The following is a 25,920-nucleotide window of genomic DNA, read 5'->3' on the forward strand; positions in this document are numbered from 1 at the left end:
GCTATAAGCAACCTAGATAGCATACTGAAAAGCAGAGACATTACTTTGCCAACAAAAGTCCATCTAGTCAAAGCTATGGTTTTTGTAGTAATCATATATGGATGTGAGAGTTGGATTATAAAGAAATATCAAGAATATAAATTATAAAGAATATCAGTTCTTGAGCACTGAAGAGTTGATACTTTTGAACTGTGTTGTTGGAGAAGATACTTGAGAGTCCCTTCAATTCCAAGGAGATCAACTCAGTCAACCCTAGAGGAAATCAGTCCTGAATATTCATTGGAAGGACTGATGCCGAGGCTGAAACTCCAATACTTTGGCCACCTAATGTGAAATACTGACTCACTGGAAGACCCTGATGCTGGAAAAGACTGAAGGCAGGAAGAGAAGGGGACGATACGGAATGAGATGGCTGGGTGGCATCATCGACTTAATGGACATGAGTTTGAGCAAGTTCCAGGAGTTGGTGATGGAAAAGGAAGCCTGGCATGTTACAGTCCATGGGGTCACAAAGAATCGGGCACAACTAAGTGACTGAATTGAACTGAAATGCTAGGAAGGGATCTGTTCACTTCACCCTTAGATGCAAAAAGGATTTTGACAAGCAGCTAAGTAGACTATGGATGAGAATAAAGAACAAATATCCCATCTTTATTGATCTTGAATCTGACAGCTTTATTTCCTTCCTAAAAGAAGTAAGCAAGGAGAAAAACGGTATCAGTAATAAATGCTGAAAAACAAAATAAAAGAAATAACATTCTGATGACTCAGAGGAGACTATATCTCTGAAAATAATTCTCTTATAGAAACCACTGGAAAACAGTTTAACGTTCCCAGCAGAAAATAAGACCATATAAGACAAATGGTGTATGTGTTTTACATGTCCTGAATCTTTACCTCTTTCTGGTAAAAAATGTTCCACAAAAGAATAGTGTGGTCGACCTTCTTCTACATGGTAGCAGGCTGGAACCCTCAGGCCATTTGGAGTATGGCTTTCCTCTTCTCATATTGACTACATGTGGATTAGTGTACATTCCAGATAAAGTCAGTTAGATTTCACCTTCAAGGATTGACATGGATCTTTGGAGACAATAGAGCTCTTAGTCCTGAAATCAGAAAAAAATATGAAAAAAAGAAGCCCTGAATTTTCTTTGGGGTACATTTTTCCATCTTTAGAAAGAAAATCTAAAATCCATTGACTATCCAAATTTGGACTTGCCTGTAATGAAAAGGCATATGGAAAACAAATTGGCAAAATGAAGTATAAATATAAGAAGCTCACAGCATATTAAGGGAAAGAAAAAAATGATAAAAGATGTAAAAACAAACTTAGAGGACAATCAAGATACAACCTGATAATTGCATATATCTCTGGAAACAGTGTGAGACTATTTTGGGGGGCTCCAATATCACTGCAGATGGTGACTGCAGCCATGAAATTAAAAGATGCTTGCTCCTTGGAAGAAAAGTTATGGACAACCTAGACAGCATATTAAAAAGCAGAGACATTACTTTGCCAACAAAGTTCTGTCTAGTCAAAGTTATGGTTTTTCCACTACTCATGGAAGGATATGAGAGTTGGACTATAAAGAAAGCTGAGCACTGAAGAATTTATGCTTTTGAACTGTAGTGTTGGAGAAGACTCTTGAGAGTCCCTTGGACTGCAAGGAGATCAAACCAGTCAACCCTAAAGGAAATCAGTTCTGAATATTCATTGGAAGGACTGATGCTGAAGCTGAAACTCCAATCCTTTGGCCACCTGATGGGAAGTATTGACTCATTGAAAAAAAAACCCTGATGCTGGGAAAGATCGAAGGCAGGAGGAGAAGGGGATGATAGGGGATGAGATGGTTGGATGGCATCACCAGCTTGATGGACATGAGTTTGAGCAAACTCTGGAAGTTGGTGATAGACTGGGAAACCTGGGGTGCTACAGTCAATAGGGTCACAAAGAGGTGGACACAACTGAGCGACTGAACTGAACTGAACTGAGGTAAAAATTGTAGTAGTTATCACAGAAACAAACCTGAAAGTATAATTAAAAGATTTCATTACATCACAGGCAGAATCAATGAAAATGTAGTCAGATGTCCTTTAAAAGCAACTGAGTATGTTTTTAAACTATTGAAACAAAAATAAAGATGACTTAATCATAAAGGAACAAAAATTGATGCCTTAAATTCCATCTGTATGATAAAATGTCAAAAGTCAATGGAATCGAATTCATAATATTTTAAGGAAAATGTTATGCCTCAAGGATTTTTGCCTAGATAAATTTTTCTCATATATAGAGCAAAAAACTGTTCTAAATCAGTTTTGGATTCAAATGTGATGCTCTCTTCTAGTAAAAAAAAAAAAATACTTATGATTTTTTAAATTGAGAAATAAACCAAAATAAATATCTAAATAATAGAATTATTGTAGTGTAAAAAGACTAATAAATCTCCCTTTATGTGATTTGGATATCAATGAGAATCCAGTAAAAATCTAATAGAATAGTGATCTGTTGTCCTTATGATAGGAATAATTTTTCCCTGCAATTTATGCTCATTGTCTACTTCTGATCCTTCCCAGTGTCTAATGATACAGTTCTCGTGATGTAACTCTTAATCTGTACTTCATTTGGAATTTCTTATTTTATCTGATAAACATTCAAACAAAGTGTTGTGCAATTCCATTCCAATTTAGTGCTTGGAAAAATGGAAAAACCTTTACTGTATTCCCAAACATATCTGAAAATGACCTAGGAAAAACATATGAAAAGTATATTTTTCATCTACAAAAGCATATTTGTAAAAAATAAAAACAAACACACATCCTAACTGCCTTGTATTATAGTATGCTAACTTGAATAAAAACCTGTGTAGCTTTATTTATTTATTTATTTTTATTTTTATTTTTATTTTTACTTTATTTTACTTTACAATACTGTATTGGTTTTGCCATACATTGACATGAATCCACCACGGGTGTACATGCGATCCCAAACATGAACCCCCCTGACCCTGTGTAGCTTTAAAACTGAAACAAGTTATTTGAACCATTAGGTTTCTTAAATTGAAAGGTTAATAAACTATCTAAGGATTCCTATCTGATATCAGGCATCTTTTTTTTTTTTTTCTGTAAAGAAGCTATGGACAGCATGTTTGACTAGATTTAAAGTCAGCACAGTCCCTTGGAAAATTAGAGTAAAAAGTATCAAAAGAGAAGAAATGGCCTATAAAATGCACAGGGATAGCAATCTTCAGTTACTATTTGATGGTGAAATTTTGAGCCATTTAAATCTTTCTTTCACACTTCTTTGTATTTTTCACATCAGTATTTTATATTAAAACATGTTTCTAAAATGATATTTTCACTTTGTATGTTCTATGTAATTACACATATATAAAACTGCTTATTAATAGCAATTAATAGATTAGTGCACCAAAATATTAGCAGCTGTTATCTTTGCATTATAGGCATTTGAGTAATTTTGCTTTCTGAACTATTTTGCTTTTCTATTTTCTACAGTAGGACATTTCACTTTTTATGGATAGAAGTCTTAAGAAATTAAAATACAAATAACTTAAGACATTTGTGGTTTTGTGGTTTTAAGAACATAATTGCTATATCAATATTATAGGATATGTAAAAGATCATTTAAATGTTCCTGAGGAATCTTTTTAAAAAAAATTCTGCTAATTACAGCATAAAATAGGTGACAAAATTGTTCAGCTTAATTAAATTAAGTAACAATTATTCCTTAATTCTTCTCCCCAACACAATACTCGTAGTTGGAAATGCATTATTTAGAGAAATGGTTTACAAGAACTACTAGATAAATTGGGCTTCCCAGGTGGCGCTAGTGGGTAAAGAACCTGCCTGCCAGTGTAGGAGACATAGAGATGAGGGTTCTATCCTTGGGTCAGGAAGATCCCCTGGAGGAGGGCATGGCAACCCACTCCAGTATTCTGGCCTGGAGAATCCCACAGGTGGAAGAGCCTGGGTCGCAGAGTCAGACTTGACTGAAAGGACTTCGCAGGCATGCACTAGATAAATCAACCACCAATTCTTATCATCCTGAATGTACTGATTCACTGCTTGCATCATTTATTTAGTATTCTGTTCCTAGGAAGAAGAATACCTTTTAATTTGTTCATTCTTTCCCATAAAAATATTTTGGTTTGAGATTTGAGAGTGTCGACATTTAGGGTGGTCTGGTGAAACCTAATTAAATATTATGAAGACTTGGGTTGGTATCTCAGATTTGTTTCTATAACTTTGTAACTTTGTGGTCTATAGTAAATCAGTATTAAGGTTCTATTTTACAGAATTATTTTGAGAACCACAGAAATAAAATACAGGAATATATTTTTAAATTGTACTATATAATTTAGAATTTATATTTTATCCCACCTGAATAACTTACTATAAATAATCTCAACATAGTGATATAAATTGCAATAATATTTACTTTTGCCAAGTCTATAAGCATAGTAAGGGTCATTGTTATTAGTATGTTTGATATGTTCACATAGAACTGTTACTTTATTGCTCTTGCTTTTTATATACACTTTTCATATTTATAATAAGATTTCTGACTCAGCTTATGTTATAATTAAACAAAACATTAAAAGAGATTACCAAAAATATTTTGTTTACTAAAAGGCCTTCTCTGTTAATATTGATTTTACTGTTTATCTAACAATAAAGATTTTTAGATGGCAAACTGCTTGATATCAATAAAGACTTTCAGCCATATTATGGGGAAGGAGGACGCATTCTGGAGATCCGGACTCCAGAGGCAGTGACCAGCATTAAAAAGCGAGGAGAAAGTCTCGGCTATACCGAAGGGGCCCTGTTGGCTCTGGCCTTCATCATCATCCTCTGCTGTATTCCTGCCATCTTGGTGGTTTTGGTCAGCTACAGACAGTAAGTATTGCTACCTGCCGAAATACGGCGGCTCCTCGAGAAAGCATATCAAAAACTTGCTTCTGGTAAAATAGCACTGGAGTTGTAAAATATTCATGGTGCAAACATTCTGGGAGTGTGGTATTTTTCTTTTGCCAAATAACCTTCCTTTAAGGGAAAACTACAAACTTTCAATACATTTTTCGCAGATTTCTCAGTGTTCCTGTGCTAAAATATTCTTATCTGCCAGGAATATGAGGTTACCTCCTATAGTTTCATTTATGCTCATCAGGTTAAGAGCTTTGGGAAGAAAAGTAGTGCAATGCCATATACAGATACCACAGTTGCAAAGGAAGTTCTATAACCTAAGTATCAATGCATTGTCATGCTAGGTCTTTATCCATACTGTCAAACTTACTCCTATGCAGATATTACAGTTTGAAAAAATCATTTAAACACCATATGTAGTTTCCCATATGATTTCTTCTTTCTTGGGTAGCCTTGATAGAGTCTATATTGTAACATCTAACATTATATTGTAACTGTACAAGTCTTACATTTTTCTAGTCCCTATAGGCAAACACATTCATTTAAAATATCCATATTTTTCTTGTTTAGGGTCTTTATAGTAGTCAAGTAAATTTTAGCTAATTTAAAGATCTATATTTAAAATAGTCTAGCAAGCATTTTTTTTTTAATTTGATACTAGATATGGGGAACTTTGTGATAGAGGGTTGTGCTTTTTAAGTATATCCCTACTGATGGTAAGTGCTAAAAAACAAACAACAACAACAACAACAAAAAAACACCTGTGGAATAAGTTAAGAAGAGAGTTAGCCCTGAGGGTGCCACAAAATGAAAATAATTAACAGACAGGAATCATAAATCATATAAATTACTTGACATAACAAATAATGGTAGAATGACTACTCATCATTTAAAATACCTACAGGGAAAGGACTAAAAAGTCCTTACATAATCTTAAACTGTCATCTTTCTTCTCTAATAATGAGGATTTTCTATTGAATTAAATAAGGCAAGGTAATTCCAACTTGAAAGTTGAAGAATGTGCTGTGCGTAAACATACTATAGGAATATTTTCTGTCACTAAAGCAATGAGAAGTTGCAAATATAACATTTAGGTTGACATATTGGAGTTCAGTGTGTGCTTAAATAAGTTGATATGCCAAATCTACAGCTATACACAAACAATAATGGACACATTTTTAGATTACTAAGCTATCAATCCAATATTAATTTTCATGTTAAATATGTCTGTATCACAGTTATTTTTTTCATCCAACTATTTCTGAAAGGAGATTTATTATATCCTGCTAGCATTAATATAAGTGAGAAAACTTCTTTTACTTGGCATAGAAGGCAGTGATCAAAACTGAAGCATCTTGGATGTTATGCTAAATAGTCTGAATTTTAACAAAATATTAAATCCCTAATATTAAAATATTTTAAAGATATTTTATTGTTTTTTAATTCAGTAATCAGCTTGACAATCTAAGAGTAAATTTTGGTTACTCTCTTTTTGTAGGTTAATAAAAGTAGATGTGTTATAAAGTAAAATTCTATTATTTTAAAATCTAACTTTTATACCTTCATTTTCTGCTTATAAATAGATTAGAATGAATGATTATTCTTTCATTTTAAGATGTTTCTTTGAAATTTGCTGTGGATGGAAAACTATGAGGCAAATGTGAAAGTGTCATAAATTTAGTATTCAAGATTGTTACCTTCTAATTCTAGCTTCAGCTTCAAAGTGAGGATGAGTATAACTGGGGCTTGCTGCCTGATTCCATTTCTTTAATAGTCTTCAAGCACAGTAAACCAAAATGCCAGTTATAAAGATCAGAGCATCTTTAATATTCCATTTCTCTATCAGAGGAAAAACTCACATATGCATGTTTTAATCCAGTGTTTCCTATTCTAACTAGTTAATTTCTTTGCTTTCTTGCAATAAATGTTTTAACAGCTTGTAGGACGGTGACAGTAATAATAAAGTGCTTACCATTTTCACTTCCTGAATTGAAAGACTTAATTCTCCTACAATGTCATTAAGTCTGTGTTATTATGAGTTTAACCCATAAATTATTCATAATGTAGATTAATTCAGATGTTAAAATATTATGAATGCGTATTTCTCATGTAGCTTTCTCTTTTTTTCTTATTCATTTGTTCCTATTCATTTGCTTTCCCAAACAGGTTTAAAGTGTAAGTATAATTACTAATACGTTGCATATGATTTTATGTGATATGAAAAAAAAAAACAGATAATGCTAATAAAGTAGTCAGCCTGCCCAGAACCAGGTATTATTTCTCTACTTTATATTTGTATTTTGCATTTGAACTAGTTTTTAGTTGCACATCCTTTGGTGTGTGTGTGTGTGTGTGTGTGTGTGTGTGTGTGTGTGTGTGTGTTTAGTTGCTCAGTCGTGTCTGACTCTCTGTGACCCTATGAACTATAACCTGCCAAGTTCCTCAGTCCATGGGAGTTCTCCAGGCAAGAATACTGGAGTTGGTTGCCATGCTCTCCTCCAGCGGATCTTCCCAACCCAGGGGTAGAACCCAGGTTTCCCACATTTAGGCAGGTTCTTTACTGTCTGAGCCACCAGAGAAGCCTTTGGGGTTTATGTATGTAGAATTAAACTAGTTTTAGACAAATGGATACAAGAGGAAGAAATGTGAAAAAGACAGTTTGCCCTGATATCCGCCACCCTTTGGGATTTCGGTTTTGAGGCAAGAATTAACAATCAGTATCCAGGAAAGTCAAAAAGAGCAGCCTTGCTCCAATGCAAGAATCATAGGCATTCCTTGGAATCCAAAGAAAATAAAAGCTAACTAAATATCTCCTAAACATGCGCCTCTACACAGTGCCTGTAGTATCTAAGATGGGTTTAAAATCATTTTTAAACAAAATAACTTTTCTTTAAATAGATGGAAGACCAATAATAAACGCCATTGTGTATCTTCTATGGGCTCCCAAGTAGAGCTAGTGGTAAAGAACCCACCCGCCAATGAAGGAGACATAAGAAACCTGGGTTCACTCTCTGGTCAGGAAAATCCCCTAGAGAAGAGCATGGCAACCCACTCCAGTACTCTTGCCTGGAGAATCCCGGGGACAGAGGAACCAGGCGGGCTACTGTCCATAGGGTCACAAAGAGTTGGACACGATCGAAGTAACTTGGCACGCATATGTATCTTTTACATGCCTTATTATGAAAGAGATCCATTAAACAACCACCAATGATAAATCACGTTATAAATATTTTTCCTTCTCCATTTAATATTACCATTTAATTTAATTTGCAAATTGTTCTACTGAATTTACCGTTTTTCAAGGACTAAACATTTTAAAGAACTAAGGAGAAGGGGTTTTAAGTAAATGATACACTGTGGGAATGCTTTTGTAAATTTATTAGTAAGTTCAAATATTTGTGTAAATAATTTTGAGTTCGTCTGATAACTGGACTTTATTATTGAAAGGTAGCTTACTGATAAGTATATGATTTCTAAAATGAGTTTTACAAAACCTCCTTACTTTACCAAAGACGCCAAGCTGAGTGCACCAAGACAGCTCGAATCCAGTCCGCCCTACCTGCCGCTAAACCGGCAGCGCCTGCCCCAACACCAGCGGCCATGCCCCCGCCACCCCCGCCGCCTCCCGGTGCTCATCTCTATGAAGAACTCGGCGACAGCACGATGTAAGTAGACCTTTCAGGGCCTTTTAGAAATAAGTGGGTTTTGATGGATGCTGTGTGGTGAGTATTAAATTTCAACTTGATGTGGAAATACTGCTTATAGCCTATTTTGATTATTACCTTTTTTAAACATAAAACTGTTAAGATGAAGACCTAAGAAATTGGAGAGTAATAACCAAAAAACTAACAAAGGAACATTAATAATAATAATAACTGAGTAACAGGAAAGAAGTTTTCAGTTTGAGGAGACATTTGCAGATGAGTAGCTTGAGTATATTTAATTTCTAAATCTTCAGAATCAAGGATTTTCCCCCAAATTAAAAATTCTGAAAATATTTTTCTCATAAAAAATGAGGAAAATAAAGCACAGTCATAAAATAGTAATTCTTGGTTTGGTATGGTCTAAAATAATAGACTTTTCTAAGATACCATTTTAAGATGTTATAAAATAGAATTAAAATCTGAATGAAAATATAGAATTCATATCACATATATAATCACTTAGGAATATTCTTTTCATTATATTTCTCTCAAATGAGAATGCTGTTTTAACAGTATTTCTCCTAGACCATTCTGAATCGCTAATCAATATTAAATCATCATTTTGGAAAAGAGTCTAAATTATTCCTAAAAGATTTTATGGCTTTATAGTGTCTTTAATGATGCTACCTCAAACCTGATTCCTTTTGAAGATATTTAACTTGTCCATATTGGGAGAAGGAAATGGCAACCTACTCCAATATTTTTGCCTGGAGAATCCTGTGAACAGTGGAGCCTGAAGGGCTGCTGTCCACAGAGTCCCACACAGTTGCATATGACTGAAGCTACTTAGCAGCAGCAGCAGCAGCAGCAATTTGTCCATATTAAACAATAAAATTCAAGATATATCAACATGAAATGTAAAACAACCAAGGATATTATAAAATTTTGAATATGACTAAATTAAATCCAAGAAAGCTATTGTTAACTGAAATTTGGTGGAATTGAGGGACTAAAACACATTCTACTGTGTTACATTTGTAGCATTTACTAGTAGGAATAAAGCAAGTCTCAAAAATTATGAAATTTATCTTTTAATGGGAAAATTGTATTCAAACCTATGTATCAATATTATTAACTGCATTAATACTATTTGCCTCACATGCTACTTCTGGAGTAATAATATAGGATTAATGTTTTAAATATTTGTTTTCCTTTTGTAAAAGTTGGAATGATGGTTTCTTTTTCAATTATTGGTGAATGTTGGAATTGAGCCAATAAGATTTGATTCTAAACACATTCAAAACTAAAAAAGATTTATGTGTAAAGTTGAATGTGCTTTATTTGAAATTAGTGAGGGTTAAATGCTAATTTTTATTTAACAAAATCAGGAATACTATAACATCACCCAGAATCAGTATAGTTTGATGGTGATAATTTTCAATAGCAATGCTTAGGCACTATTTTTATTTGAAAAATTGTAATAGATAGTAGAGGATTTTGCAATTCCTATTTGTATTTGATGAAGTTTTTGTTTTACATGTTTAATGATCTTTGACAAATGTTTAAATTATCTATTCAAAAACTTTCTGCAAAAATTCCAGTCAAAAATTACTATAAAATAAGCTATCTTCAAATGAAAAATTATCAACTATTTTTTAAAAAGATAGAGGGTACTTTGAAAACAAAAGTTTCAATTAACAACTTAATGTAGACTCAATATTAACTCTGTAAAAGTCATATTCCTTCTAAACGAGACTTATGTCTTCTTTATAAATCAATGTGGACTAATTGTTCACTTAGGACATAGAAGCAATTCTTAGAATCTCATTTTTAAAATTCCGTGTTAGAGTTGAAGTCACCCATATTTAATAGAGGTGAATTTAGCTATATATAGGAGATATTGGGTTGGGCAAATAATCCATTTGGATTTTTCTATAGGATGTTACGGAAAAAAACGAACTTTTCAACCAACCATGTAGATAGCTAGATGTAATTTTATGTCGTAAGACAACCAAATAAATGTCATATGATTTATCTAAAGCATTATTAAAATTATTCATAGAAATAATTAAAAATATGACACATACATTTTCTCTTTTGATATGAGTATTAAGTATTTAAAGCATTATCTTGTTAATATTTTCATAACCATCTCAATTTAACTATAGTTAAAACTTTTTTTTTCTATCACATGTTTTCTCTTTCTCACCTGTGGATACATAGGCATAAGTAAGTAAATAATATCATTCTAATACAAGGGCATTAGAAAAAAAAAAGATGCACTAGAACAGACTAAGTGCTGTTTTGCTCTATATACAGTAATCTTCATCTTTTACTGTACATTTACTTTTAAAAAGAAAGTTATGTTTTCTGTACTGCATTCCTTCCTTGTAGCTTGAAATTGCATGAGTTTAAATGTATTCTCAGTGATAGTATGTCTGCTTATGAAGAAAAGTTTAAAAATTCTCTTTGTTTTTGTTAAAAATATTTATGGATATCTTTCCATCAAAAATGATGTGGTATCATTGAATAGATAGTTCTTTCCAAGAAAAACAAATCCAAGAATGTATTTACACAGAAACAACTGCTATATGTCAACCAGATTTTTAAAGACTACGTTTTGTGATTTTGAAAAGCAGTTGCTGTTTGTTTAATCCAAGTTGTCTCCACTTTCTGAATTATTCAGGAGATCCTGACCACCTGTGAGAATTCTCTCTTTCAGTTTGTGTTTTTGCCAAATGACACAATAATTATATATCATTATATTGTCTCACCTTTAAACCTGATTTTTCAGTGAAGCTTTTAAATTTTAATTAAAAATTCCTTTTATTTCATCTATACTATGTGCATAAATATTAAAGGATAATAAAAATGAAGCTGCTACTCATGAGCTTGAGAAGCAAAGTCAAATGAAAGACTATTTAAAAACCCAAATCTCCCTGTCTTTCTGGGAGAAGGGTCCCAGTGCTTTCATTGGAGGCACTTATTTGTACTCTTTGACTTATTCCATTTTATTTATGACTCACAGTCACTGTAATTCAGGGACCTTGTCTGAGCAAGTTTTTCAGTGATATCAAAACTATCACTATAATAGTATATATTTTCATTAAAGTGTGGCCTAAAATCTGATCTGTATCATGTTCAAAAGAAATCCAAAAGTCTCCCTTCTTATTTGTAATATTTATAGTGCTTTTTGAATCATTAAGCATAAAATTAAAATGGAAGAAAATAATTTCTGTCAAGATTCTTAAATAAAAATTTTCAATTGTGATTTAGAACTCTATGAGAGAAACTGTCCCATCTGTCCTCAGAGACTAATTCTGTTAATCTAGAGAGCAGAAAATCTTTCTGTATTCTCTTGCAAGCTTTATCTCACATAGGAGAGTACTTTTAACTCCAGGACAGAATTACTAAGATGAGAGATAATGGGCAGGTACTGAATCAGATACAGCTAAGGATCCTTTCCTTAAAACAGTCAACTCTGATCATCCTTAACCAAGGCAAAGGATGTAAAACCACTGCCCAACATGTTCCTCTGTAACTTGGAAACGTGATTTATACTTGAGAGAACTCTTATGTGTGGTCATGGAAACTTCACTGTATCAAACTAACTAAAAAAGAAAGAAAGAAAATCAGTGTATGGATTGACACATTTTTTTGAATGAAATTTTTCATGCTACTCCCAGCTCTCTAGCTTTTCCTGGCCTGCCTTTTTGAGAACAGAAACATCAAAGTAATGGCTTGCTTCAGTAGATTAGTGTTATTAGGCCTTTTATATATTTGAAGTAGTAATGAGAACCATGAAAACATCTTTCTCATGAAAGCTATTTCACAACCTGTTTCCTTACATTTCATTATCTTCTTTTCTTTCAAGTCTTTTCCTTCTCTACCATTTCCAACAAAGCAGGGAAAATAAATCAGTCTCAGAAGACAGGAAACATCAGCACTTTTCTTCCAACACTGTTGAGGCTCACAAGCAGACTCACATAGATGGATCTCTTAAGAACAGCTGGCCCAAGTCTGCAAGAGAATTCACACTGATGTCTGATGAGGATGACTTAAATGCCCATAGTACCATTTACAAGGAATACACAGATCAAAGATCAACAAATTCAGACTTTTTACTAAGAACAGATTTTGTTAAGTCATTTTTACCCAAAACACAAGCCAAGAATGAGTTTCTGAGGGGCCCAAGAGAAAAGATTCAGAGGATGTGGAAACGCCCAACCTGCTTACCTAGGAGACCAACGTGGGAACTTCCTGATAGATCAGAAACCATAGCTCTAAAGCAGTGGCAAAGCAACAGGCAAAAAGCTGAAAATGAAAGCACTGGGACCAATCCAAACAAAAGAGGTAACAATAATCCCCTGCTTACAGTGGAAGATGCAAATGTAACAGAAAAAGAGGAAACAAGGGAAAGTGAATCACTGACTATAAAAGGAACAGAGCAGTTGCAGTCTCTATCTTCGGACTCTTTGCTTTCCTCTCCTTGGTCTCACTGCTCTTTCTCCACTTTGCCAACTGTTTCAAGAACTGTGGAGCTCAAATCAGAACCTAATGTTGTTGTTTCTCCTCCTGACTGTTCCTTGGAACTTTCTCCTTCAATGCCTTGCATTTCAAATTCTGAGTTCCTTAGCAGAGAGACACCTACTTGTTTAATGACTTTTGAAACCAAAAAGGACAGTTTTGAAAATCTTCCCCGTCCACCAAAAACCTCTCCTCCCCCTCCTCCTGCTTGTCCTCCCCCTCCTCCTGCTTGTCCTCCCCCTCCTCCTGCTTGTCCTCCCCCTCCTCCTGCTTGTCCTCCCCCTCCTCCTCCTCTTCCTTCTCCTCCTCTTACGCCTCATATCCTTACTCCCTTTTCTGTGTCTAGTCTTCCTCCTTCTCCTCCTTCGAATCCCCCTCCTCTTCCTCTTTCTCCACGTCTTCTACTTTCTCTTTCCTCTCCTCCTTCCTCTACGTCTCCTCCGCCTCTTCTACCTTCAGTTCCCTCTCTTCCTCCAGCATCTCCTCCTCTTCCTTCTTTATTGCCTCCTTCAGTGTCAGTCCCATCCACCAACTGTGTGCTTACACCAGCTATTGAGCGTACTGTCAATGTGATACCAGCCCAGGAAGTGAAATCCACTATGATACAGTTGTCAACATCAGCAACACTGTGTAATGCAAATCCTCAAAGGGAACCAAAAGGCATTCTCAAGCATATAAAAAACTTAGCAGAACTGGAAAAGTCAGTAGCTAACATGTACAGCCAAATAGAAAAAAATAATCCACCAGCACAACTCTCAAAACTTCAAATGAGTTGTCCTTCAGAGACAACAAATACGGAAATGACATCTGAACAAAACCAGGAGAATCTGCACAATGTTGTTGAAGGAATTGAAAACCAGTCTCACAGTCATTCTACTTCACTGTAATGTTTCTTTTTCAGTTTTACCTGGACAACTCTTTTCTTGACCATAACCTTCCAGTGGAGGCAAATTTGGACATTAAAGAAGATACTATTCTTTTACCCTAAATTCAATGCAATGCTTGTTTTTCCTCATTTTTAATTTAAAAGATTATTAATCTCATCATTACTAACTCATATTATAGAATTCCCTTAACTTTCTTAACTACGAAGTAGCATTATTTGTCTACATTTATTTACAAAGTAAGTAATTTCAATCTATTTTTCAGTTGGTATATATGGGCATGAAAGTTAGATATCCAGTTTAAACCAGTGATTTGTTTATCATGTCAAGTTTTACATTTACTTCTGATCATAGTTTATATGAGTGTTCCAGGAAGACAGCAGACTGTCACAAATGAGCTAAAAAATGATACCATATGTTCTGCTGTGTCCTTGAAGCCTATGTATTTGGTAAGAAGAAATGCTACCAAAATAAAATGTTATGTATCTAAAAATGTAGGAGATGACAGACATTATGGTATTCCAAAATAAATCTCAGGTGCTATAGATGTAGACATCTGTTTTCTTATAAGAACGTCCTTTACTCTGGCTTGCTTTTATCTTACTAGTATGCTTATACATTTGATAAATCTTTTACTTTTTTCAATTGCTGTCTTATTCTATTTATTTCTCATTGTGTTTTCTCTTCCTTTCTTTATAATGGAAATAAATCTTGAATTGTTGACTTTTGTAAGACATTTCATTGTTTCCACAAATGTTTATAAATTGCTCTTTAGCTTTGCTTGTTCACATTGTTATATCATTCCTTGATTCTAATTTTATCATGAGTCTCCTTCAAAAATAATCTTTATCTCTAGTTTAATAAATTCCGATCAGTTTCATCAAAAGAAAGTTAGGTGAATACCTACAGAGTTTATCTAGTGTGAATTTAGTTACTATTTCATCGTTAAAAATTATATTTTTCATTGTCTATCAATAATGTAAAACATGATTGTCTACTAAAAGTTTTTAAAGTTCATAATTGGTTTTATTCCTAGGTACTTTTTTTAAATTAGTTTTTATTAAGATATAGTTGTTTTAGTGTTGTGTTAGTTTCTGCTGTACAACAGTGTGAATCAGCTGTAGATAAACATATATTCCCCTCCTAATTACTTTTAATTGCTATGGATAAATCATCCAAATTTAGCCTGTAAACATGAATGAAATATAAAAATTTTAAATAGAAATCAAGAAGAAATATATCTGGTGAACTGCCACCAGTTTTATATATGTCTTTCCTCTTTATTTTAGGCAATAAAATAATTTATACTCTAAAAAATTTCAGTAGTTGTTTTTATATTTTAGAGCTCAACTTGCTAAATTCTTAAAGGCATCAACTAAGCCAAGTACCATCTTTCTATCTTAATGAGAGCTATCCTCAATCATCAAATAATTACTTTGTTTTTTCCATCTCACACAGGGAATAAATTTTACTTACTGGAAATCCTCACTTTGAATACAAGTGTAATTGTTTATTATATGCTCCAGTTTTAATATTTTAGGAGATATGTCTGCACAGAGAAAACACAACTCCAAAATATAGGCAAAGTCCTCTTGATAATTGCCATTTTAAGTATATTAATTCATATCCAGAGCCCTACAATGAATGCATCATTTCATAGGTTTTATTTAACTCATATCATGTGAAATTTCTTCAAGAATTTGATCTAGCACCCCAGTTAACAATATCAAATAAAAGACTATATAGTTAACTATTTTCATTAGATCCTCTGCTTCAGATTCTTTTCATCCAAATCAACAGCAATTTTTTACCTGGGGTTCTTGAACATGATTTTTTTCTCTCTTTCACTGAAAAACTTCAGTTGGAGTTTTTGTTGGCAGCTGATCATATGCTTGAGAACTTGTGCTATTTGGCGGACTCTGACAAGGTATTATTCACAATTGCGTAAACCTTTAATGTGAGTGTGTGTGTCTTCATGCTATTTTGTATCAGCCTCTTGGAAATGTAAAAGCAATTTCCTGTTAATTCCTTAGAATTATTTGATAATTAAATCTCTAAATAATTGCCAAAAAATATAAGAAGTCCAAATAACAATTTTATGTAGGTATATAGCCTTATTAAATTGTTACTTTGTCCTTTTACATAACCTTTTTATAATTTTAAATTATTAATATTTCATACTTTGCAAATGAAACATCCATTCCCATGTTTTATATTTAATCTAGTCTTTCATTTTATATTTAGAAGTTTCCTTCATCATAAAGTCAGTTAAAGCATCTTCTACTTGAGATCTAAAAATATTCTGGTATACACTCAAAATATTATTTCTCACCACAACCCTTAAGCTCACACAACCTGACAGCAAACCTCCAAAAACAGAACATCATTTTTTCTTCTGCATTTATTATGATTCAATTAGTACAGAAGAAATTATTAGGTGCCTTATTAAAAGTTATAACTTGTTAACATTTTCCTTATTGTTAAAAATAAGCAATAATACATACAAATACTATAAAATGAAAAATTAATACATATTAGATATAAACTACATAAAAAGATGCACAAGTGTCATATGAATGGTTTTATAAGTATTAATAGAAAGTCATGTTAATTGAAAACACCAGATAACTATACATATTGATTCTGTTGTTTACTTTTTCTGAGTTATGTTTTGCCTTTGAGATAAGACAAAACAATGCCAGTAACCAAATAAAAGGCAACAAAAAAGTTAATGGAAATAGTATAGTTCATCTATTGATATTTTATTTCCTATGCTTATGGAATGTAATGACAATGAAAAGAGGCAATTTAAATATCCTAGAAAATGAAATATAGGTTTTATTGGGTACGACTCGAGTCATTATTAAAACCTAAGTATGAGCTCTCAACTTTATATATCTCTAAAAGATACAAATTGAGTAAAAGTTGAAAATGTCTCAACTTTTAAATGCTTTAAGATTATCATCCCCCTATTTAACCGTACAACATAAGCATCCTGCAAGACCCCTAATAGCTGCCTGAAATCTCAAATACTGGACCAAGAGACCACTCATGTTCTGGGAGGGATGCAGAAGAATGGAGTGAGACTTCATAATGCTACTCAGAATGCAATCTAAAACATACAATTTTTTTTCTAGAATTTTCCATTTAATGTTTTTGGACCATGGTTGACCATGGGTAACTGAAGCCACAGATAGATAACCACAGATAAGACAGGACTATTGCAATAAATTGCTGACAACAGTATATGTGTATAAGCATTCGACTACCATTATTGCCAACCAGATTACCATTATTCAATCAACAGTGCCTTATAATCACTTAAGATGCATTCAAATAAGCAGATTTATCTTGTAAAGTCCTTGGAATATTTTAAATAAATTTTATACAGATTCTTTTGCTGGATTTAGAGAGTGTTCATAGTAAATTTTCATTGCAGTTGTTTATTAATTTCATATAGCATAGTCAACAGCATTAGTATAATACTTTAGGTCAAGTGCTTAATGAATAATAAATAAAAAATCTTCATAATTAATGACATTGAAAACATTCCATACTTTTTTCCCTCTCAAGTACAGTCAAATGTTTCAGCAACTTATAGTCCATTTAACTATATAAATCTCTATGCAATATTGAATGCTTGGCTGTTATATTTCTGAAAACTTTATTATATCATGTCTAGTAATGTAATTTATATTTAAAGACTAGTCAACATTTTGCATTTATTATTTTTAGAATTTGACAAAACAAAAAACTTTACAAACATTTGGAAGAATATGTTCTAGTCACGGAGGTAATATTTTTGTGTCCTGTAACAATATGTTTTTCATGTATCAAGCATATCTTTTCCCCAAATGAGTATCACACATATCAAGACTTGTCTAGGACAGACATGATATAGAATATTTTTAATCTAACTGATCGTAACAGAGTCAATGTGTGTTATTATGCACCATTGAGATAAAACAAATTGTGTATTTTTTAGTTTTCACATGGCATGAGGGTCTGGAGTGTTAATTGTTTTTAATAATGCAGGCATAAAATCTTGATCTTCCTATTTTGATACTGCCATAAAATATATTTCTCCTGAGACAATTTTTTAGAAAAAATCACCTTCTCAATTTTTCTATGATTTTCTTAAATTACCTTCATCTATAATTCTATTTTATCTGTAAATTCAGGGTGTTTAATACTGATTTCTTCATTTCTGCCTTGCAGGAGAGGTTATACATCAGAGGTAAGGGCTTTATGGTGCTATGTTACATCAAGGTTACTGGAAAAATATTTATGTTACAGGCAGGACTGATTTACATTCTTTCAAGACTAGGATATTTCCCCTTATTTTAACAAAACTTTTAAGTATGCTTTGCTATTTATTTTCTTGTATGTGCGTTGCTTCTTTGTTCTACGTTTTAAGTCAATGAGTGAACACAGATCAACTGTGATTAACTTTTCAAAGATAAATTTCTGTTTTCTAGATTTATTATCACTCCATATTGTGACATCCCCCCAAATTCCTTTTTGTAAGGCTATAAATCTAACCTAGAATACTGTTTCTAATTTATAAACTTTTAAAAAATCAGTCCAAGCCTCACTCCTACAACTTTTGAGCTTTTAGAATTAAAAACAAGTCAGACTATTGTATGGCTTTTTGTGTTAATTTGACTCTTGGTCTGCAGAGAAGATACTGGATTTTCTGACCAATAGTATTTGGTGAACTACACTGTAAGTGGTACTATCAATGAGTTACTGAAAATTTAGTAAGAATTAGCATATAGCTCTTCAGTAACGAGAATGAAATAAGCATATGCCCTAATTGGCTAATGGTTTAAAATGCATAAGTCCTAGATTATTTAGAAATCGAAATGAATGCATTTAAGAAAGAATGATTTTCAGGGATAATTATCACAGCTAACAGATTGAATCAGAATATGTCTAACTTCAACCTCCTACCCCTTTAAGTGAATACCTTAACTGTACTGGCACATTAACATCTGTACTGTGGCATATCTATCGCTTCTGTCAAACAGTTGTTCTATTGGCCATTTTAAGCAGTTGGCTCACTGGTAGGGTTAATTCCTAGAACCTCTCTGCTTACATCCCCAATGCTTACTTTAGGACTTAAGTTGTATAACCATTCCCTTCAAGAATTGAGAAGCCAAAATTTGAATCTGTGTATGTTTTCATCTAGTTATAGTACAGATTATTATGAAACAGATCAGTAGAAAGTGTATTTAAAATAATATGGGTAAAATGGGGAGGGAGTGAGAAGTGGTCTCCAAAAACTAAAGAAGAACAATTTCGTTAATCACAGAAGAATTTCTGAAAACATGCTTAAATCTTGACTTCATGCAATCCAAGTTTTGTAAAAATGAAACATGAGAGCATGTCTTGAATATAATGATAAATTCATTAGAACCATATTATTTTTTTTGTGTGCCCTACACTTCTTCCTAATGAACCTGATTATATATAAATGTGACTGGGGAGAAAAAGAGGGACAATTTAAAACAAGGTTAAATTTGTTAAAATGAATTGTGTAATGCTTAAAGTTCTTCAGAACCGTAAATGACTCTTTAGCTATGTAGCTTAAACCAAAAAAATATTTATAGATTTTTATTTATTAAGATTATTAAGTTTGATGTTAATTGAAATGATGAAATTAAAGCATATTAATTATGTTTCAACATAAATAGTCAAAATATCACTTAATGCTATGCATCAGAGGTAAGGGCTTTATGGTGCTATGTTACATCAAGGTTAATAGCTGTCACATGACTAATAAGTAGTATCTCAAGGTAACCAGTTTTAAGCTGTGACCTTTTTTTCTCTCTTTTCAATCATAATCTGCTTTTTCCACCTGAATTATTTCCTAAACCTTTTTCTATTTTAATTTCCTTTGGCAGCAACAACAACTGCTGAGGCCTTCTCTTCTTAAACCAGAGGTATCAAATTTCTTTTTCTTTTCTACCTTCACTGAGTCTTCAACATACTTAATGTGACTTGGAGGCCTATTTCACATGTGGGCAGAGTATGTGGCTACAAGCATGACATAATTTTACAAGGCAGAGAAAAGGTGGTTTTAAATTAGATCAAATAAGCAAATAAGCAAGCAACTCACCTCCCTTCTGCTTTCTGGTGACTGAAGTTCCAAATTTTTAGCTTCACTCTCTGGAAATCAGGTAAATAAGACCTTTGTTTATATTAAAAGCAAACAAGCATTAAATGAGACAAGTCATGAACCTGATCTGTTGCTTGTCTTAGTGAATCTGGGTTCATCAGAACTGTTCTTGAGATCAGATTTAGGTCAGGGAAAATCTGAAGAAATAATGGTGACATCCATGCTGAAATAACAAAGGTAGAACCTTGGTTGTGATAAACAGACTTTAATCTTTGAAATGTGATTCAGCAGACTGTCTTTAGGCAGTCTACTTTAAAATGCCTTATGACATTTTCTCCTGCAATGAGAAAATATATTTGGAGTTATATAATAAATGTGTGTCATTTTTATTTATTTATCATTTTATATACTTCCTAAATTGAAAGAAATATATTTTGAATACCTTCTTCCTTTAGAAAATGTAAAATTTTATAATAGCCACTTAAAAAAAGTACTCTGTTTATTGTTACTTCTCAACAACAGAATCTTAACTTAGCTAAAGACAGGCATTTTGTGGTTAGAATTCACTCCCCAAATTTAGAGGTTGGTGGCAGAAATATTCAAATGTTATACATTTTATTTAAAGAATTCCATGGAAGAACTTCTCTGGTGGTCCAGGGGTTAAGAATCTACCTTCCAATGCAAGGGACTTGGGTTAAATCACTGGTCAAGGAACTAAAATCCCACATGCCATAAAATTGAAAAAGTAATACATTAAAAATTTCTGTGAATACTTCTCCATAGATTGTTGAATCAGATACCTCAGAGTTGAAATCCAAATGCCAGTGACTGTATATAAAGCTTTAGTAAAATTACACATCCTCCTTATGCTCATTAATTTCATCTTTTATGGGGTGTTCGCAGTTATATAAAATATATAAACTTCTAGCTCAGCAACTGGGGCCTAGTGGGAAGAAATTCAGTAATGGTAGTTTGTTTTGTTTGTTTTTTGTTTTTTGTTTTTTTTGCATCATTAGAGTTCAGTCGCTCAATCGTGTCGAACACTTTGCGAACCCATGAATCGCAGCACGACAGGCCTCCCTTTCCATCACCGACTCCCGGAATTCACTAAGACTCATGTCCATCGAATCAGTGATGCCATCTAGCCATCTCATCTTCTGTCATCCCCTTCTCTTCCTGCCCTCAATCCCTCCCAGCATCAGGGTCTTTTCCAATGAGTCAACTCTTCGTGTGAGGTGGCCAAAGTATTGGAGTTTCAGCTTCGGCATCATTCCTTCCAATGAACACCCAGGACTGGTCTCCTTTAGGATAGACTGGTTGGATCTTCTTGCAGTTGAAGGGACTCTAAAGAGTCTTCTCCAACACCACAGTTCAAAAGCATTAAATCTTCAGGCTCAGCTTTCTTTATATTCCAACTCTACATCCATACATGACCACTGAAAAACCATAACTTTGACTACATAAATTTTTGCAGGAAATGTAATGTCTCTGCTTTTTAATATACTGTCTAGGTTGGTCATAAATTTCCTTTCAAGAAGTAAGCGTCTTTTAATTTCATGGCTGCAGTCACCATCTGCAGTGAATTTGGAGCCCCAGAAAATAAAGTCTGACACTGTTTCCACTGTTTCCCCACCTATTTCCCATGAAGTGATGGGACCAGATGCCATGATCTTCATTTTCTGAATGTTGAGCTTTAAGCCAACTTTTTCACTCTCCTCTTTTACTTTCATCAAGAGGCTTTTTAGTTCCTCTTCACTTTCTGCTATAAGGGTGGTGTCATCTGCATATCTGAGGTTCTTGATATTTCTCCTGGCAATCTTGATTCCAGCTTGTGTTTCTTCCAGTCCAGCTTGTCTCATGATGTACTCTGCATAAAAGTTAAATAAGCAGCGTGACAATATCCAGCCTTGACGTACTCCTTTTCCTATTTTGTTGTTCCATGTCCAGTTCTAACTGTTGCTTCCTGACCTGCATACAGACTTCTCAAGAGGCAGGTCAGGTGGTCTGTATTCCCATCTCTTTCAGAATTTTCCACAGTTTATTGTGATCCACACAGCCAAAGGCTTTGGCATAGTCAATAAAGCAGAAATAGATGTTTTTCTGGAAGTCTCTTGCTTTTTCCATGATCCAGCGGATGTTGGCAATTTAATCTCTGGTTCCTCTGCCTTTTCTAAAACCAGCTTGAACATCTGGAAGTTCACAGTTCACATATTGCTGAAGGCTGGCTTGGAGAATTTTGAGCATTATTTTACTAACGTGTGAGATGAGTGCAATTGTGCGGTAGTTTGAGCATTCTTTGGCATTGCCTTTCTTTCGGGTTGGAATGAAACTGACTTTTCCAGCCCTGTGGCCACGGCTTTGTTTTCCAAATTTCCTGGCATATTGAGTGCAATACTTTCACAGCATCATCCTTCAGGATTTGAAATAGCTCAACTGGAATTCCATCACCTCCACTAGCTTTGTTCATAGTGATGCTTTTTAAGGCCCACTTGACCTCACATTCCAGGATGTCTGGCTCTAGGTGAGTGATCACACCATCATGATTATCTGGGTCATGAAGTTCTTTCTTGTACAGTTATCCTGTGTATTCTTGTCAACTCTTTTTTTAATATAAATTTATTTAATTGGAGGTAAATTACTTTACAATATTGTATTGGTTTTGCCATACATCAACATGAATCTGCCATGGGTATACACATGTTCCACATCCTGAACCCCCTCCAACTCCCTCCCCGTACCATCCCTCTGGGCCATCCCATTGCACCAGCCCCAAGCATCCTGTAACATGTATCAAATCTGGACTGGCGATTCATTTCATATAATATATTATACATGTTTCAATGACATTCTCCCAAATCATCCCATGCTCTCCCTCTCCCACAGAGTCCAAAAGACTGTTCTATACATCTGTGTCTCTTTTGCTATCTCACATACAGGGTTATAGTTACCATCTTTCTAAATTCCATATATATGTGTTACTATACTGTATTGGTGCTTTTCTTTCTGGCTTACTTCACTCTATATAATCAGCTCCAGTTTCATCCACCTCATTAAAATGGATTCAAATGTCTTCTTTTTAATGGCTGAATAATACTCCATTGTGTATATGTACCACAGATTTCTTATCCATTTGTCTGCTGATGGATATCTAGGTTGGTTCCATGTCCTGGCTATTATAAACAGTGCTGCGATGAACATTGGGGTACATGTGTCTCTTTCAATTCTGGTTTCCTGGTTGTGTATCCCAGCAGTGGGGTTGCTGGGTCATCAGTTCAGTCGCTCAGTCATGTCCAACTCTTTGCAACCCCATGAATCGCAGCACGCCTGGCCTCCCTGTCCATCAACAACTCCTGGAGTTCACTCAAACTCACATCCATTGAGTCGGTGATGCCATCCAGCCATCTCAGCCTCTGTCATCCCCTTCTCCTCCTGCCCCCAAACCCTTGGAGCATCAGGGTCTTTTCCAAAGAGTCAACTCTTCGCATGAGGTGGCCAAAATACTGGAGTTTCAGCTTTAGCATCAGTCCTTCCAAAGAACACCCAGGACCGATCTCCTTTAGAATGGACTGGTTGGATCTCCCTGTAGTCCAAGGGACTTTCAAGAGTCTTCTCCAACACCACAGTTCAAAAGCGTCAATTCTTTGGCGCTCAGCCTTCTTCACAGTCCAACTCTCACATCCATACATGACCACCGGAAAAACCATAGCCTTGACTAGACGGACCTTTGTTGGTAAAGTAATGTCTCTGCTTTTGATTATGCTGTCTAGGTTGGTCATAACTTTCCTTCCAAGGAGTAGGCATCTTTTAATTTCATGGCTGCATAAGGCAGTTTTATTTCCAGTTTTTTAAGGAATCTCCACACTGTTCTCCATAATGACTGTACTAGTTTGCATTCCCACCAACAGTGTAAGAGAGTTCCCTTTTCTCCATACCCTCTCCAGCATTTATTGCTTGTAGACTTTTGGATCGCAGTCATTCTGACTGGTGTGAAATGGTACCTCATTGTGGTTTTGATTTGCATTTCTCTGATAATGAGTGACGTTGAACATTTTTTCATGTGTTTGTTAGCAATCTGTATGTCTTCTTAGAGAAATGTCTGTTTAGTTCTTTGGCCTACTTTTTGATTGAGTCTTTTATTTTTCTTGAATTGAGCTGCAGGAGTTGCTTGTATATTTTTGAGATTAGTTATTTGTCAGTTGCTTCATTTGCTATCATTTTTTTCCCATTCTGAAGACTGTCTTTTCACATTGCTTATAGTTTCCTTTGTTGTGCAGAAGCTTTTAATTTTAATTAGGTCCCATTTGTTTATTTTTGCTTTTATTTCCGATATTCTGGGAAGTGGGTCATAAAGGATCCTGCTGTGGTTTATGTTGGAGAATGTTTTGCCTATGTTCTCCTCTAGGAGCTTTATAGTTTCTGGTCTTACATTTAGATCTTTAATCCACTTTGAGTTTATTTTTTTGTGTGGTGTTAGAAAGTGATCTAGTTTCAGTCTTTTACAAGTGGTTAACCAGTTTTCCGAGCACCACTTGTTAAAGAGATTGCCTTTTCTCCATTGTATATTCTTGTCTCCTTTGTCAAAGATAAAATGTCCATAGGTGTATGGATTTATCTCTGGGCTTTCTATTTTGTTCCATTGATCTATATTTCTGTCTTTGTGCCAGTACCATACTGTCTTGATGACTGTGGCTTTGTACTAGAGCCTGAAGTCAGGCAGGTTGATTCCTCTAGTTCCATTCTTCTTTCTTAAGATTGCTTTGGCTATTCAAGGTTTTTTTGTATTTCCACACAAATTGTGAAAGTATTTGTTCTAGCTCTGTGAAAAATACTGTTGGTAGTTTGATAGGGATTGCACTGAATCTATAGATTGCTTTGGGTAGTATACTAATTTTCAATATGTTGATTCTTCCTTTCCATGAACAGAGTATATTTCTCCATCTATTAGTGTCCTCTTTGATTTCTTCACCAGTGTTTTATAGTTTATATATATATATATATATATATATATATATATATATATGTCTTTAGTTTATTTAGGTAGATATATTCCTATGTATTTTATTCTTTTCATTGCAATGGTGAATGGAATTGTTTCCTTAATTTCTCTATTTTCTCATTATTAGTGCATAGGAATGCAAGGGATTTCTGTATGTTGATTTTATATCCTGCAACCCTACTATATTCAGTGATTAGCTCTAGTAATTTTCCGGTGGAGTCTTTAGGGTTTTCTATTTAGAGGATCATGTCATCTGCAAACCGTGAGCATTTTAATTCTTCTTTTCCAAAGTGGATTCCTTTTTGTTTTTCTTTTTCTGCTCTGATTGCTGTGGCCAAAACTTCCAAAACTATGTTGAATAGTAGTGGTGAAAGTGGGCACCCTTGTCTTGTTCCTGACTTTAGGGGAAATGCTTTCAATTTTTCACCATTGAGGATAATGTTTTCTGTGGGTTTGTCATATATAGCTTTTATTATGTTGAGGTATGTTCCTTCTATTCCTGCTTTCTGGAGAGTTTTTATCATAAATGGATGTTGAATTTTGTCAAAGGCTTTCTCTGCATTTATTGAGATAATCATATGGCTTTTACTTTTCAATTTGTTAATGTGGTGTTTTACATTGATTGATTTGTGGATAATGAAGAATCCTTGCATCCTTGGCATAAAGCCCACTTGGTCATGGTCTATGATCTTTTTAATGTTCTCTTTTCTAGAATTCTCTTTGCTAGAATTCTTTGCTAGATTCTCTTTGCTAGAATTTTGTTAAGGATTTTTGCATCCATGTTCATCAATTATCTTGGTCTGTAGT

At 34.0% G+C, this 25,920-nt stretch overlaps 1 protein-coding gene across 1 annotated transcript in view; it reads left to right on the forward strand.

Annotated features, from left to right (window-relative positions):
• PCDH15 (protocadherin related 15) overlaps positions 1 to 25,920 on the forward strand; it is a 1,094,267-nt gene that overhangs the window by 1,051,413 nt on the left and 16,934 nt on the right. The window contains exons 30-34 of the mRNA XM_060404607.1: positions 4,696 to 4,914; positions 8,454 to 8,606; positions 15,858 to 15,923; positions 18,215 to 18,233; positions 19,903 to 19,941. Of these exons, the coding sequence (XP_060260590.1) occupies positions 4,696 to 4,914; positions 8,454 to 8,606; positions 15,858 to 15,923; positions 18,215 to 18,233; positions 19,903 to 19,941 (496 nt within the window). The remainder of the gene's footprint in view (positions 1 to 4,695; positions 4,915 to 8,453; positions 8,607 to 15,857; positions 15,924 to 18,214; positions 18,234 to 19,902; positions 19,942 to 25,920) is intronic.

This window comes from Ovis aries, chromosome 22, assembly GCF_016772045.2.
Source record: "Ovis aries strain OAR_USU_Benz2616 breed Rambouillet chromosome 22, ARS-UI_Ramb_v3.0, whole genome shotgun sequence".
Taxonomy (NCBI): Eukaryota; Metazoa; Chordata; class Mammalia; order Artiodactyla; family Bovidae; genus Ovis; species Ovis aries.